This window comes from Ylistrum balloti, unplaced genomic scaffold, assembly GCF_031769215.1.
Source record: "Ylistrum balloti isolate Yb309-2 unplaced genomic scaffold, AGI_CSIRO_Ybal_v1 Utg371310, whole genome shotgun sequence".
NCBI classification, from domain to species: Eukaryota; Metazoa; Mollusca; class Bivalvia; order Pectinida; family Pectinidae; genus Ylistrum; species Ylistrum balloti.
The window spans coordinates 277,467-295,007 of NW_026782700.1; the positions used below are offsets into that span (position 1 = coordinate 277,467).

The 17,541-nt window shown below is 35.1% G+C and overlaps 1 protein-coding gene across 1 annotated transcript in view; it reads right to left on the reverse strand.

Annotated features, from left to right (window-relative positions):
- Positions 1 to 1,819: 1,819 nt before the first annotated feature.
- Positions 1,820 to 17,541, reverse strand: part of LOC132561947 (cyclic nucleotide-gated channel rod photoreceptor subunit alpha-like) — a 161,663-nt gene continuing 145,941 nt past the window's right edge. Inside the window, exons 3-4 of the mRNA XM_060226667.1 lie at positions 6,439 to 6,744; positions 1,820 to 2,775 (exon numbers count right to left, since the gene is read on the reverse strand). Of these exons, the coding sequence (XP_060082650.1) occupies positions 1,820 to 2,775; positions 6,439 to 6,744 (1,262 nt within the window). The remainder of the gene's footprint in view (positions 2,776 to 6,438; positions 6,745 to 17,541) is intronic.

Genomic DNA, 17,541 nt, shown 5'->3' on the forward strand with positions numbered 1-17,541 from the left:
TAACAAAATTCATTATTTCAAAATGAGAATGAATATTATGACAGGAAAAAATAACAAAAATTGGAATGATTCGATGTTACAAATTCTATAGCGACTAGTAGACCGCCTAGATATAATACGCCAATATAGAAACGGGTTGTTGTAACTGCACTAAACAATGGTAATTGATATAACAGATATCGATCGACTATCGATCAATTAGATACGAATGTTACTGAATATATATGAGATTAAATAAGTATACCGTGTTACGTTTTTCTCCGATTAAAAGATAAATGGAAACATGTTTATTGTCGGAGTCACAGGATCCAATCTGTTTATAAAATATTTTACATTTACTCTTTATTATTAAAACTTATCATAATGCAAGTAGTGTGAATAACTGTGATATCAATAATCGCTATAGTACTGCCGTAATCATTATCATTTACTTTTAATTGATAACGTCTTTGAGAAAAACATTTCTCAATATAACATTGATACCTGTAATTCTGAATCTTATTGAATAGACGGTGGTTGCCTACGATTTAGAAACAAATTACAGAGCAAAACAGTTCAACTACCACGATCTATATATAACATGATTCATTTGCTTTCGATTCTTTCATATATCTTCTAATAAAAGCAATCGTTTTGGTTTGGGAAGATAACGATGATATATTAATTTTCAGAACAGCTGTCACTTTCGATAATATTTCCGTTTTCCCATTATGCCCGTTTGTTAAGTTGAAAGGGTGAATTCATTGAACACTCCATTTTGATCGTTAGGAACAGAGTCATATTTTTGCAAACATTTGGTATGTAACCTTTAAAATTATAGCTATATTCGTAAAAGTCGTCAGTGTAAATATTTTCGGGAGGTTTTAACGGCATTTTATCCAAAAATACTACTACACAAAAATAGTCATAGTGATTCATCGGTAGATTTGGCCATTTCCCAAACACATGTATCAGTAATCATACAGTTTGTCTATCAGACGTACCCGCCACTGTTACTTGGAGGGAACAACGTGCCATATCAACTTACTAAAACCATATTGATGCCCCTTTGTATTTGGCATGGAAAACTTTGTAAAATCTGAAAATTTTTATATTCGTCATTTGGTAAAAAACATATTTAGTTGTATGTACATCCATTTACAAGTTTGTTTTGACACCGATGATAAAGTAGGGTACCGCATGCGTGCATGAGGCTCGTTCTATATGATAACGCTGTTACATAACGATAGTGTAGCACGTCTCGTCAATAATCCATCCAAGTCCCACGACTGTTAAGCCACTTTCCAACTCGATCAAAATTTATAATTGGCACAAAATATCACTAATGTTTTCACTGACATCCCTTTCACTGATTCCGATTCCGTTACATATACCTGTTTTTCGTGTTCTTAACTGCTAAAGAATCGTTCCACATGCATCCATCACAAAATTTCAAACAACAACTGCGGTCCTCTCATTGGAATATTTAATTGCACCGAATACCGTTGAATATTGACACTCCGACTGAATCTTTACATAAAATCCGTCAAATGTTAAAATTAGCTGAAAGAGCTCATTGATTTTAATAAAAAAAATCAGTCTTGATAGTATGACTTATTGGAATTCATAAAACCAACATCTGGCCCACACTTCATTATATTCTACATGAATCCGGAAGCATTTGTATGCAATCCGACTTTTCTTCTAGAACTATACCACAGAAAGTGTCCAATTGATATCCTTGAAGTGAAACACGGATTGGACATGCTGATTGATGCATATCCGACACTTCCACACAGGAAGACATGGACTTATTACTCCAATAATTACACTTCCGGTTTCATATAATGGATTCGCGATTTACTGGGTCGAATCGCTCCGTCCTTTCGTCCTGGCTGGTTGTACTTGCTACACTTGAGCTGTGGCATATATGCATTTCAAGTTCCGCAAGTCTGTGTTCAACATTCCATTGTTGCTGACTTAGCTTCACTGTCATGGCGGCGTTCTCTGATTCCAAAGAAATCAACCGCTGTCGTAATGTTGTTATTTCTTGTAATAGCACTTCTTGTGACGTGTCGAATGAAAATGAGGCAGGACTCACGGAAGCCATATTGGACGTCATAGCAGGAGAAACTGGCATTGTGGGTTGTTGTTGATAAAATAGACTGTGTGCCGAATGTGTTTGCGGCGAAGCGAGGTTTGTTTGGGAGGACGAAAGGTTGTCCGCCCTTCCCATCGCCATTGGAGAGGACGGCGGATGGAGACTGTTAGAGGCACAGTAAGGGGACAGGAAATTCATAGGATGGGTTTGTTGGCTCGCGGGATATGACGGTGAATATGCGAGATGGAGTGGCGAGAGTTGTGTAGGTGAACCTCGTGATAAAACATCCTGTCCAAACGGAGCACACGCAGATCCCCGACGGGACACATTTTGAGCTTGGGTGACCAATCCTGGTGAAGGGGGAGGGCTGATCGTGAATTTTGTCTCTGAGTATAGCGGCGGGGACCCCGCGTTATAAGACGTCATACTCGATATTGTCAATGACTTAGTCATCGTTCCCACCGTGGCAATTTCCACAGGGGGTGTAGAAGGATCTTTAGCACCATCCATCCTTTCCTGATTCTCGGGCGGGGCCTCGGACGTGTGAGGCTCCTCGCCCTGATCAGAGTCCTGGGAATGAGGTACAGGAAGCCCGGCCGGAAGTGTATGGTGTCTAGAAATAATCATGGTATCTAAAGGAACCTTCCCGTCGGATTCCACCAGACCTGGTGTGCTCTTACTCCGGGATAAGGTTGCTGTGAAAATAAAAAAGGAATTTAATCAATGAATAAAATCAATTAAATAATTTTTAATGCGTCAAATAATTTTCTGATTCATATCACGAATAAATCTTCACAATGTCATGGAAATAGTGAGAAACAGAGACATAAATCAGTCCATTAAAGTAAAGCACATCCGACCTTTTGCTGAAAAGTCAATTCCAGTTTTCATTTTAGTACCACTAGAATTCGGCATGGATTTTCCCAGAGCGATGATACTGTACTGTCAGTGGCCTTCGGTGCTGACGTCACCAATAATGACATATATATTTATTGTACCATTGGACAATTTAGAAAGACAAGGCGGGAAATTGTCTATGATGTAAGATGAATATGTGTACACTTCATGGATCGATGGAAGAAGATTGTACAAAGATACAAAAATGAATAGAACCTTTTAATACATATTTAGAGTTAGATACAGTAGAGCCAAGCTGTTTCGTCCTTCTGTAACTAGTCAGTAATGCTTTTGGGTCTAAATTTTAAATCCCAGGAGAGGACTTCGGAAAATTCAAAGGGATCGAAATTTTAAAATCTTACTTGCTCCATATGTCAATAAATTTCGTAATTTCATTTGTCTGATCATTCCAAAAGAACGTCAAGTACATGTATCCTGGAACGTGCTATATATGAATGAATAAAAAATTTGGCATAAAAGTTACTGCAAACCTCGGGGATATAAGTTCAGCAGAGTCTACCACCTCGAAGAAGGTACAAGGGAATATCACATATTTGATATAGTAGAATAATGTCGCTGATATACAAAATATCTTCGTCTAGATTAAACTGATATATTTACACTTTATAAAGTATCAATAGTTTCAACAGATTACGTTTTGGTACTACCAATCTAAATGTCTCTGATTTTCTGGTAAAATAATAATTGCAATAATATGAGGGCAAATTCTTTAGTTTAATAAAAGAACAGTTTTGGTAATGACTTTATGTAAGAAATAATATGAGATTTTCCGTTTTGCTGAAATCATTGAAGGAATTCAAAAATAAAAATAACATATGAAATCCAATCGAAGATAGAATAAAAATATTACAGGGCCCCAAAACAAAGGAAATCAACGTTAACCAACATTAACGTTAGATAGATATGGTTCTCAATGAGAAAACGTGCTTCTCCAAATATGGACATGTCATAATGTCGCCAACTAAACGACGAGTATATACAGGCATGCATGACGGATAAATAAATTCCATTTGATGTTGTTGCCACGAGATATATATTTCATCAAATTATTATCTTACTAGTTTAATAACATTTACATCTAATAACCCTCATGTGTACATGAGAATCCATTTTTATGTATTTAAGTCGAACAAAGAGAAATAAGTATGGCAATGTTATTTCCATGTATATATCTGTACCCGTAATGTTGACACCGAAACAAAATAGGAAATTTATTTTAAAATAAGCCCTGAAGATCCGTTTGAATATTTGTCCCGACAGAGTCCAAAACTTTTCAGCTACCATCAACGAATAATTGAATTTCTTATTTACAGAAATCAAATTAAAGTAAACATGTCATATTCTTGGCAACAGATCTACGTCTTATGCGACACCTACGAGCTAAATTGGTATTCGTAGATTTCATTTGGCATATGGTGGGCACAATTATCACAACTTGAAATGTCTAAAGGTTACCATGGAAGTTTGAAAATAAGTGTCAAGGTTTTACTTAATTGAAAAGTACCTGTATACGCCACACGACTTTCCTGAATATAAGGTCATTGTAACAGCTTTGTTCCTTTGAGAATGGGTAATTTGGTAGGATAATGGAATACAGCACACCCGGGAATGGAGAGTTAAATTAACATAGCGAAAAAGTCAAGGTCTTCAGTTGGTATAGTAGATTTTTATATTCCGTAAGTAAACACAAAAGACACATAAGATAACATGTTTAGTTACTTCACATGATATAAGACATACTGGAGTACAAACAAATTATTATCAGTTTAGTTAATGGTATCTACAGACAAGCCCGTTCGTATCTCATCTCCCACATTAGTCGCCTCTAACGATTTACAGTGAACTGTCGCAGATGTATTTTTGGAGTCATTTTAGCGATTAATGTTTGTATCATAGTGTACACAATAGCGTGTCCTTTTAACAAAAACGTTCCATGATAATTAAAATATGTTTAATTGTTCATTAGTGATACAGTGGTGTGTATACCCTCATATACGGCAATTCCAATTACGCGACGATAACTGATGTCATGAATTTGAATTTGAATATGCTAGGAAATAATCATTTTATCGGAACTAAAGTATTGATAGAATATTTTGTCTGTAGGTTTTGTAACGGTAGAGTCTAATATCGTGTTACTATTTATATTTAGGGGCTGGGTTTTCAAAAAAAAAAAAAAAAAACATTGTTGCATTTTCAAATATATGATTTAACTGTAATGTTTAACTGCCACTTGCCCCTTTTTAATTTGTTAAATGAAACACCCCAACCCGATTCAGGTAACCATGCATAGAACCAAAATATGAATAACATTTTCCATTTTTTACCAGTTTTTGCTCAAACCAGGAATTTAAATTGAGCGTTGATTTTAATAATTTCAATTTGATACCATTTATTACGGTAGCTGGTAACTAAAGTAGATGATCTCACCAAATGTTTTATTCATGTGGAAACGAAACTGAAGTATTAGGTTTCAAACATTAAAATATGAAAGATAAAAACATGAAGATGTAACAGTTTTAATAGCCTGTTTACCTGTATGTTTCGATGCTTCCGATATCAAGGATTCTTATTCTATATACTTAGTATTATGTAGGTATACCATTATGTTTATTTATAGAATCTAATAGATCTATAACAGTATTATCTCAGAAACCGACGGTGTAAACCTGACGCAAATGTGATGAAAGAAAATATTGGTACGATGTATAAGCGATAAGCGACATCCCTGATAAGAAATTAAGAATACTGCAGATATCGCGTTTCATTAGCAAGAAAAAATGATCCAACATTTTTAAATTTGACTTTTTCTCACCACTATGTTGAAATGTGTTCTGGTTTATTTATATCTTTTGTATTTTATGTTTTTTATGTTTTATCCGTACAGCCATAAAAATACAATTAATTGTACTGGTGTAGATCTTAAGAGTAAACAATGCGAATTTACAGAACGTATATCGTCATCAAGCATATCTAGATAATGGACTTATCGATGATATAAAGTTGAAGTTAAGTGCACACATCCTTGATAACATGTTGAAGTAAGATCAGAACGATTCCAGTACATGTATGAAATGTGCTGTACGTGTTTTGAACAACTTTTAATTACAATTGTTAACAATTATTTCAAATTGTCATCCTGATTACATCCAATTTTCAAAACTCAAATTAGTTATAGATATTTAATATACAGAAAATTGGCTAGTGCTTTACAATGATAAATAGAATTTTTGACCTTTGATCAAATTTACACTTAACGTTACCACTAAGGAAGGTCAGAGCAAGTTTGACGGAGTCGACGATGTTGTTACATAACGATAATCAATCCCTAAGTAAATCACTTAAATTCATACGCAGAATCCATCTCCTTCTCTCTCGATCAGATTTTCAAACGCACTGTCATTTAAGAGTTGAAAAGAAATTGATATGCAATACTGTACCTTTTTCTATAGGTGATTGTTTTGTTTTCTCCAATCTTTTCACAGCAATAGATTCCAATTTTACACGTGCTTGTGGGTATTCCTTAAGTACATCCCACATATCTTCTTTTGATAGTCGGAACAAATCGGAATATCCCACGGACCTGACGGAAGCAGTTCGTCTATTTCCGGAAGTTCCCATATTTAGAATACTGATTTCACCAAAATAACTCCCTGGTTTTAATGTAGCTAACACTGATTTTCCATTGTCACCAACTACATGTAACTTTCCTCTATTTACTATATACATTTCTTTGCCCACCTCACCTGCAAGAATAAAATAGAATATTCTTATTAGTAAACAAACAAGTGACGTAAACACAACGTTTATGACGTTCATCTAGATATCTATCTGACCGGGAAACAAAGTTAAACAATGTATAAACAGCAAACCTGCTATAACGAGGACATGTTAGTTGTACTTAATACGCATATTCTGGAAATTATACAATGTTACTTCTGGTACGCAAGTTTTATTTATACAGTGTTTGGGAATCTCATCACATCAGATATTGGAATCAAATCGCGGTAGCATTGGTGAAATGATATCACTGTGCTGACAACTGCGCCATCTGACCAATCACTTACTGCATCACCTATCCCATTTATCTATATGTTATCGTCATGTATATTATCATTTGTTTACTTCCCGATCAAAATTACATCGCTCACCTTTGTGACATGTTCCCAACAGTAACATATGTATGGAAGAACTATTACACAATCATATCATCTTTAGTATGTCCCAAAAGTCTGTAAGATTGAATGACGTGAACAGATTCATTCATACCATTTGGTGTATTCCACCTTTACAACTATAACATTACAATAACTGAAGCTCTGTCTCCATCAAATTTTTAAGAACTCAAAAGTTAGAAAACAAAGCCCAATTCTTCATAACTCAAACATCCCCGGTATTTATTATAACCCAGCCTACAAAGACAGCTTATCACCAGCTGTCCAATATGTGATCTTCCTAGATTGTTACCATCTAGCTTTCACAACCTATGTTTAAATGTCGCAGTTACTCAAACGGCTAAATCTCCTACCCGATAACACGATTTCCATGAAAGAAGCCGAAGAACATTTTTAAAACTGCAGTTAAATGTTCTGAACATTTTGCATTTTACAATCTTTGTGACTGGAGGTGACAGACACTGCTACTGGAGGCAGGACCCCAATGTTTGCCTTAAGCTGCATATCATGTTTCAAATCATTCGAAAAGCGGTACGGTTCAGAATATCTGCACGTTCTATTTAGTAATTCAAACAATGTTTGTTTTTATTTCTGAGCCAGTGCACATCTCCATCTGGTATTTGCTATTCATTTCAACCAGTTCGGGGTTTCCGCTGTCGCCTCCGTGGTTTTAACATACCTTTTGTGTGCAGTCCTAGACAGACGCAATAGCTGTATGGCGATACATTTTAATTCTAAATTTGTATCGACCAATGATGATCACTCATGCGTGCAATATGTATAACACAGAAATACGTGTGAAACACTTACAGGATCATTTAATGGTTTAAATTGTAATCACAAGAGAACATATATCATTTACTTGCCCGATAGAAAGTTAGGTGCGTTCGACACTGGTGAGAATATCAGTTGATTTCCTTGTTATTAATCTACTTTTCATTTCGGAACGTGCTTGACAATTACTAAGATAAAATAAATTTGGATGATATGCATCGTCGATCTAACAGAATACACTAAATTATCTAGAATACCAAGTATATCATTAGGTCGCTTCTAAACTAGAGAGGAATGACATACAACACCTCACCATTAAAACTAAAAACTGATATAACGGTAAGGAGAGACATGGGTTACACTATACGCTCCTCCTAAACTAGAGAGGTATAACTGACACTATGTCACCAGTTAATATAAAAAACTGCTGTAACGGTAAGAGAGACACGGGTTACACTATACGCTCCTCCTAAACTAGAGAGGTATAACTGACACTATGTCACCAGTTAATATAAAAAACTGATGTAACGGTAAGAGAGACACGGGTTACACTATACGCTCCTCCTAAACTAGAGAGGTATAACTGACACTATGTCACCAGTTAATATAAAAAAACTGATGTAACGGTAAGAGAGACATGGTTTACACTATACGCTCCTCCTAAACTAGAGAGGTATAACTGACACTATGTCACCAGTTAATATAAAACACTGATATAACGGTAAGAGAGACATGGTTTACACTATACGCTCCTCCTAAACTAGAGAGGTATAACTGACACTATGTCACCTAGAGAGTTAATCAATTAATCTAAAAACTGATGTAACGGTAGGAGAGAGAGAATGGGTATAAAAGAGACTACGTCATCAATTAATCTAAAAACTGATATACATGGGCTACACTATACCCTCCTCCTTAACTAGAGAGGTATAACAGACACTACGTCTCCAATCCATCTAAAAACTGATGTAACGGTAAGGAGAGACATGGGTTATACTATACGCTCCTCCTAAACTAGAGAGGTATAAAAGAGACTACGTCATCAATTAATCTAAAAACTGATATAACAGTAAGGAAGTACATGGGCTACACTATACCCTCCTCCTCAACTAGAGAGGTATAACAGACACTACGTCACCAATCCATCTAAAAACTGATATAACGGTAAGGAGAGACATGGGTTACACTATACGCTCCTCCTAAACTAGAGAGGTTTAACAGACAACACCTCAGCACTAAAGCTAAAATCCGATATAATGACTGGGACAATTAGAACAATGAAATGACAAGATAATGGTACAGAACATAATTAATCAAACATTATAGTGATAAGTTGTTACAATATCCGAAATACCACTCTCATAAGTTAACCGATATTTGTCGAAAAAGGTATCAAGCAAAATTTGTTTGAAGTTTTTGGAAAATTTCCAAATTCATACGAACAATAATACAAAAGAGAACGTGCAGATGCAGTAATGCTAAGTTAGGGCGAAATTAAATGGAAAATTTTCCCTTGACGATGAAAGTTAACATCATTGACGCCAATATATATCACGACATCCGCTGAAAACAATAAACAATTCAGAGATGTTAACAATTGTAACCCTTTCTCGATAAGTTTTCAAAACATTATCTGCACTTATGCATCATCAGTTAACATGAAGGAAATTGACACCATCTGAAATCGCTTATAGTTTCAATTTTATTGGAAATATTTCTGGAAATTCTTAACATGGAACTTGACGCATGCAATATTTAAAAAAAATTGATGTTTTCACACAACGCTTTCAGAAGCTTTCATATACATGTGGAATATATGAGGTAATAAACCACAAGGAGAGAAATACAACCGACCGTACAATTAAACAGTGTAAACCAATGCACAATGGTTTAAAACTGCATGAAAGAGCTATTCCACTTTCTAAATAGGTAAACAAAACAGCCCAACTATTTAAAAAGTATAAAAACAAGTTCACATCAATGAAATATACCAACAACTTTTATACTAGGTATAAATAATGTTCAAATCAATTCAGAATTGTTCTGAGTAAAAATATAGAGAACTGTTCTAACTTTCAGAAAAGTTTACATATCAGCTCCATTCCTCAAAAATAGTCGAAGACCTGTTCTACTGTTAAAAATATACATATATACAGATCTATTCAAATTTATACAGAACAGTTTCACTGATAAGGAAATATATACTAAACAGTTCCACTTAAAAGAAATTTATACAGAACAGTTTCACTTAAAAGAAATTTATACAGAACAGTTTCACTTTTAAAGAATGTATTCAGAACAGTTCAACGTTTAAAATATATATACAGAACAATTCTACTGTTAAGAAATATGTGTTAAGATTAGACCACAGTTAAAATTTACTTTTAGAGAAAAGATATGTCGCCAACATGGCGACGACAAAGCCACACCTTGTGTCTCAGGTATAACAACATGACCCTGTATAACAGTTATGCAACATTTTATTACAATTAACCAAGACGTGTGGCGATGAATACTAATTACTAGAACGATCAAACGATGATAGGTGAATGAAGTTGATCTCTGAAACTACTATCAAACGCCAATACTTAATAGCGGTGGAGTATTCAATATTTTCAGTCGCTACAGTTCAAACTGGCCCAGAAATGTCAGGGCTACTTCATTAACTAAGATGTCTAAACACGTACGCTGTATATAGAATAACTCCATAAGATTAAAACATACAAAACAACAATATCTTAAAATAACTACCAAAACCTTGTCTGTGTAGAACTGTTAATCTTTATCCAGGGAAATTGTTGCTATGGAGACGTACTTTTCATTTCGTTAAGCTGGCCTAGCCAGAGTTGGGAAAACAAAGCGTTGTTGTATGTGTCCTCTGGGGGTTTTACATGTCAAAACTCTACCGCCTTATTTTGTTAATGTGGGATTGAATTATCTGCCTTGTATAGTGTAAACCTATTTCTTTCTCAGTGATCTTTTAAACCTGTCAATTTCTGTCAAATGTCTGTGTGCGCATGGATACAAAACGCATTGATATTTCAAACAGCATATTACGAGCAACTGGGGAACTATTTGATGCCACTTTACCGCTTGATGTTCGTGTTTATCATTTCGCGGTCATTTCATTACTAAATGTGAGTGATTGGTACACCGCGTAAACATTTCCTACCATATATCAGCAACAATCTGCTGTGTACAGAAAGTAAGCAGTTATGGAATATTGATTATGTTTCATGTTCATTGCAAATTTTAGTAAATTGAAACATTATCATTTGTGATCCAATAGTGTACCAAACAAGAACCAATACCCAATATTAAAAAAAAAAAAATGCCTTACCGGAACACAAATACTCATATAGAAAAACGGAGAATGAAAGAGCAGAGTTAGACCTGGAACGGGTGACTGACAATATAACCATTAACATACAATTGTAAGAATAAATTTTGTTTCATGAAATAATTGATGGAATTCACGAGAAAAACCTATATAGATACAAGAATGTAGGAGAAAACTGAAGGAAGACGGATCAAGTAAGGAAAACGAGGAAAGAACGATTAGATCAGAAAATAGTTTGTAAATAATGGCGACCAAAGGTTATAAGGTAAAAGATATGAGGTATACATTCAACGGTTGCAAAGAACGTAGAATAAGGAAAACGCGAGATAAAAAATAAGGAGAAGGAATGAAGGACATTAATTGGTGTCAGTGGAGACTAATTTCTAATTGTTTTCGTCATTGCTGTTTCAGTTGGAATTAAGCAGATACTCCGCGGCTTGTTTCCCAGTTAAAAGCAATATAACTTCATCAACAAGAATGGTGCACCATCCTGCTGGAGATTTATTAATTATGCAGTAGCCATTTCGTTGAAAATGTGCAATCATTTTGTCTTAAAAGACAGGAAACCTCTTTAGAAATGTGGACACACATTTGTGAGCCTAATCGCCTGATCCGCCATAACTCTTTCAGTGAAATTGATTAAATCAATGAATTTTTAAAACTGACACCATTTTGTTCTTAAGACATCGTGAAAGCCACGCTTACAGAAGGGAATGCTTATCTGTGCTCTGTGTCATTTCTTTCAATGTCATGTACGTTGCGTACCTGGTCACCTTTGTCATATAAACCATCGACAACCCTGCGTTGAACCGCGTGAATGTCAATATCAAAATTAAGGAAATGTCGTAACCTCTGTAAAGAGGAACCAATGAAAGTACATTGTCATCATCCTTTTACTGTTGAGAGGAATCATACATTTATATCATGAATCCGGTGAAATCACATCGAAGAACTCCATTGCTGGGTCAACGTAGAATGTGTGAAACATACAAATACAAGGAATCAGAATAGAAGCAGCATTGCCATACTTAAGGATTAGAAAAATGCTCTTTAGTTAACACGCACATTTGAATATGTTAAGATAGAAATCCTGGAGATAGAAACAGCAAAACGTGAATCTATCTCTTATACCGAAATGGCGGGGTTGTCAATCGAGATGACTGGGCTATACCATCACGTATCAGTACACATATCAAATCCAGTGTTCAAGAATTACTACTTAACAACAACCTTTATACGCCACTTCTCTTATTTGTCATCGAAACGTTCCATATATTTATGTTGTGATACATTAACCTATTTGCAAACTGTGTCCTTAAGTCTGGAAATGAGAAAATACGTGTGCAACATACGTTATAAATATCTCACCTCCAGTCAGACTTTCCCTTGACCGAATCTAAAGCAACAACTACTGTATCAACTCACACTGATGGGCAACCTAAATGTACTGAGTGACACTTGTGATATATCTGTCCATAAATCGATAGTGCATTGTACCATAAACATTTATAATTGACAACGCCATTTAGAAGTCGATTGTAAGTCATGATATAGACAATGACGTTACGTCATCAATTGAAAATGACACAATATGTCTGCCTCCGTTTGCTTTTGTCATCAACATTTTTACATTACAGCTTGTCATAAAGTAGCTTTTGTGAGTTATGTGATACAAAAGAATCTTAATCTTGATTTTACTTCATATGAGATTGTATACAACTCATTGAAATTTAAATGTTTGCTAGACAAAACTTTCAAAAATAAGAACGCAAAATCATCGTTTCATAACAACTCACATGAAATGAAATTTTAATTAAGAACCTTTATATATCAACAGGTGTGTACACGGTTAGAATATATATATATATATATATATACAATATGTTAGGGAAATGGCTTGTATTGGCCAACATTAAACTGATAATCATGCATTTGTAAGGTTACCTGACACACATATGGTAAATGGTTATAAATGCTTAAGAGCAACATAACCAGAAAATATTTGACTCCGGTACCGTACGCGACATACTCTTGCACTATAATTCTTTGGCTCCACGAGACGGAAGTTCCACCGTCATCAGACAGTCGCGTCAACGCCTAATGCAGGCAGTGTCAACATTATTACTGTCCCCATGCGATGTAAGAGTGGTCGTGCGCGGCCACTCGCGTGCTAATTGAATACAGGGAACGTCTCACACAGCTTGATACCATGCAATTTGGAGTACCCTCACAGAGGCACTAGAGGGAAACAAGGCATTGCAAGGTGGGGAGGAGAATTAAGCTAAGCTTTAATAAGTTTTTTCATCATTGAGACCACTTATATTGAACAAAATCTACGAACAACATACGAAGTTTCATTTGTTTAACCTTTAAAATGTTTCTAACGTCTTCGTTGACTTTCGATAATATTAAGAAAAGATGAAAATCAATGAACAGATTAGAATATTACTTAATTTTATGTCCAATATCTGTGATGTCTATATGTTTTCTTTAAAACAAATTGAAAGTGTCGCATTTCTAAGTCAACACAACACTGCCATCGTATTTTAAAGATTTACTTTAATGGCTACGCCTGACGGCATATATTCAACATTATCACCGACATTTTCTTTCTGAATATCTGACATCATATTACGATGTCTTTCTGTTTCTGAAAAATTCATCTCACACAGAACAGTAAATAAAAAGGACACTGACCGCCAGACAGCTATAGGCGATTATTCCGAGAGAAACTTGTTATTGTACTCCAAGACCTGTGCGTTATCTAATTCGTAATGTCTACAAATTTATAGGAATAACGCTTTACCAGCAAATGTTTACAAGTGTTCTGCATAAATATTCGTCAGACGTTCTGTAAGTTCAATTATCTTTTACCACTTGTCTAATGAATCTGCTATCCAAATCTATCGGTGACAGATTTTAGAAATTCTAGTTGATTTTCTACAATGCCTATTTGTCAGCAAGCTAAATCAGCAATGAATTAAAGAAACCAATTATCATTTGTTTAACGGACATGCTAGATGAAGTGTTTGTGTGTGTGAAGTAAATGTCATTTTCCCAGCCATATCGCTCCTTTATTTGGTACTTCCAATACTGTTCAATAATAAAATTAGTGTTAATGCGTGACGGTGTCCTAACTTATGCGAATAGTGTCCAATCGAAGTCAATGACCAGGGCCATTTTGAGTTAGTATATCCTTGAATTATCTGGTGGCAACCTCACTGAACAACATACTGGAGGCCCACAATATGATATCCAAAGACACAGCACACATCGTATTTAAGCTTCATCCGAAAAAACATCGAAACCATCGAATCACGCACGTCATGTTCGTGAAGACGAAGTTGTGGAGGTCAAACCTGAACTATCTAGATTCCTTGAAATCCATCCGATGAAAGCGGAATTATGATATACAAGTCTGACTGCATATATACATAACAGAAAGCAAACATCATAAGGTCTGCTTTAATGTAGATGTCTATCAGTATCCAGCTTTTAAGAGGCGGTATTACTAAAACATACATATCGCATTGCATCAGTTAAACATGAAAGTGATGGCTAGTTTAGGCAGTAAAAGCATAACTCATAAAGTAAGTCAAAATCACTAAGACTGGATATAGAGAGTTAATGAAGGTAACAAGCGTGGATCTTGTTCTGTCACACAGAATCCGCCCAAGAAACAAGCGTTTGTATGATTTTGCCACTCGACAGTTAATATAATTTGTATCCGAAAGTCATCATAACAAATCAGATTAACATTGACCATCGTGGAAGAGAAAATCATCTGGCCCGATATTTAGATCATTAGAGGACCATGCAGTGTTCATTTAGATACGGTTAAAATGTAGCAGTCACCGAAAGCAATTATCATTATTGATCTTGAAGTAGAAGATCACAATCACTCAAGTATTTCCCGCCTTTTGTGTTGTAAATGACAATTAATGAGATGTATCATAAAGGCGGATGTATTGAGCGAATTTAGCCAATTGGTCGAACTCTGTGAAGATTGGTAGCATTATAAAGAGATGAAAACGGGTGGTTTGCAATAAGACACCTGGTTAGCGCTATTAACAGATTTAGCCGAATGGTTATCACAGTAAAACATTTTGGCTGGTGGTTAGCAGTATGAAAGATCTAGTTATGAGGTTAGCAGTAGCACTAGAAACAGATTAAGTCGATTTGCTAGCATTATAATCAGTTAAAAATAAAACAAAAAAGTAGATAAAAACATCAGTTTCTTTCTGTTGCTATTCTCATGGTCAATGGCGGCACATACTGCTCCCGGTGAAAAATGGCTTACCAATTGAGCTCGCTACTGTACAACCGATGAGTACAACGTCATTTGGGGTTTTCAAAAACATTTAATGACAAAACTTCTTATCGGATGTGTATATAAGTATCACTAGTTAAGTAAATTTAAGGTTGTGAATTAAAGGATCGATACTGATGTGAATATAAGGGTTGCTAATGATGCAATACATATATACGGATTGTTAACTACTTTTTTTCTACATCTTAGAGCGCGTTAATAATATATGTAGTAACCCCAATGTTACCTCAAACACCTTGCTTCGCTTACAGAAAAATAAATATCATTATTTATCTTTACATCTGATAACCAAAGGACAAAAATAACAAATTACCTGATATAGATCGTTACAGTAGTTCAATTCTAGGAAACAGTTGGTGGCGCCACTCGGGTGTAATTGACGACTACATGACAACACAACTGTTACATGAGCAAATGATTAAATTTGTGATTTATTAAATTCTTGCAAATAAACATATCACTTCACATTACATATAAATATCTTACATGTCTCCTTCCATTTAAACAGCGTTTATATAAAATCTATAGATGTAACCAAGCATTATGCATTTACATCTGGTATAAGTAACGATACCAGCGCCATTGCCACACATAATTGCCACACACAACGTCATAGTTAGGTTCATCTAGAGGCTGTGCAACAACTATTATATCGAATCAGAGTTCGAGTCCATAAATAAGTTGATGTTTTGAAAAAAAATGCATTGAACCCTTGATTTGGAAACATTCATGTCTTGTAACAAAACGTTTAAACTATTTGTTAACGATGGGATTAATTCTTCCAATCCGATGGAACTCTTGACTCGCGAATTCTCGCGTGCGTTAAGAACCATAACATATCGTTTATCTGGTAAAAAATGACTACAGTTTGGATTTCTTCTGACAATTTGATCATCAGATGATATAAATCCCATCAAAGAAGATTTCCGAGTAATTTAAAACAAACGTTATTTAATACACAAGTTTGCGCTAAAATGCATCCGATGGAAATGAAGCTTGGTCCCAATTTGACCCTGGTGAATCATTCGTTTCACTGTTTTAGTGTATACATGCGCCTTCTGACGAAACTGAATCGGTACCTCAAGGTTATCATTTTCATTCAGCAATTGTATTTATGCAAATCTTGTTTATGAACACCAAGGGCAGAAACGGAATAACACAGTGAAAATGTTTTTCTTCTTTCATGTGGGCTGACATGTGTCGTTCGTTGCTTGACGACCGGAATATGACTATTATTGTTTAATGGGACGATGAAACATTCAAAAAATTTCTTTGTCTAAGCTTCAACATTCTATATAATTGAATTTGATTTTTCATTCTTTAAGATTCAGACATATTACTGCTATCTTATCGTTAGCAGAGATACATCGCTCCATGTCTGGGGCCGTTAGAGCAGTCGGGTTTTATACAGGCAGTACATCAAACGACATATTTTAATTAATTTATATCTGAAAAAAAAAATTCAATTTTTCTATGAATAAATACATAGATTGTACATGATTACCCTTCAATGTCTGCGTGATTTGAATACTAACATGTTTTTATCGGAAACTCATTATACATATATACGTATCTACATACAGGTCAAGGCTAGCTACTCAAACAGTTCCAGATTTGGCAAACACGCTTTATTTTCCCTTAAGTTAATACTTCAAAAGTTCAAAATAGAAAACGGCCAAGAAGGACAGACATCTGGGCCTATAAACCTTTTGAAGAGACGACTTTGTTTTATATGACAAAACACAGTAGAACATTAACCTAATGTTTCCTGGGTAACATACAGACCCTACGATCAATAACATCCCGATATGTTGAGCTGTATATGAGAACAACATGTGAAACGATATTCAACAAACGTTTCTTCCAGATTTTTTTTCACGAAAATGACCATTTTAAAAGGGGCAACTGCATACCGTCAATAGTT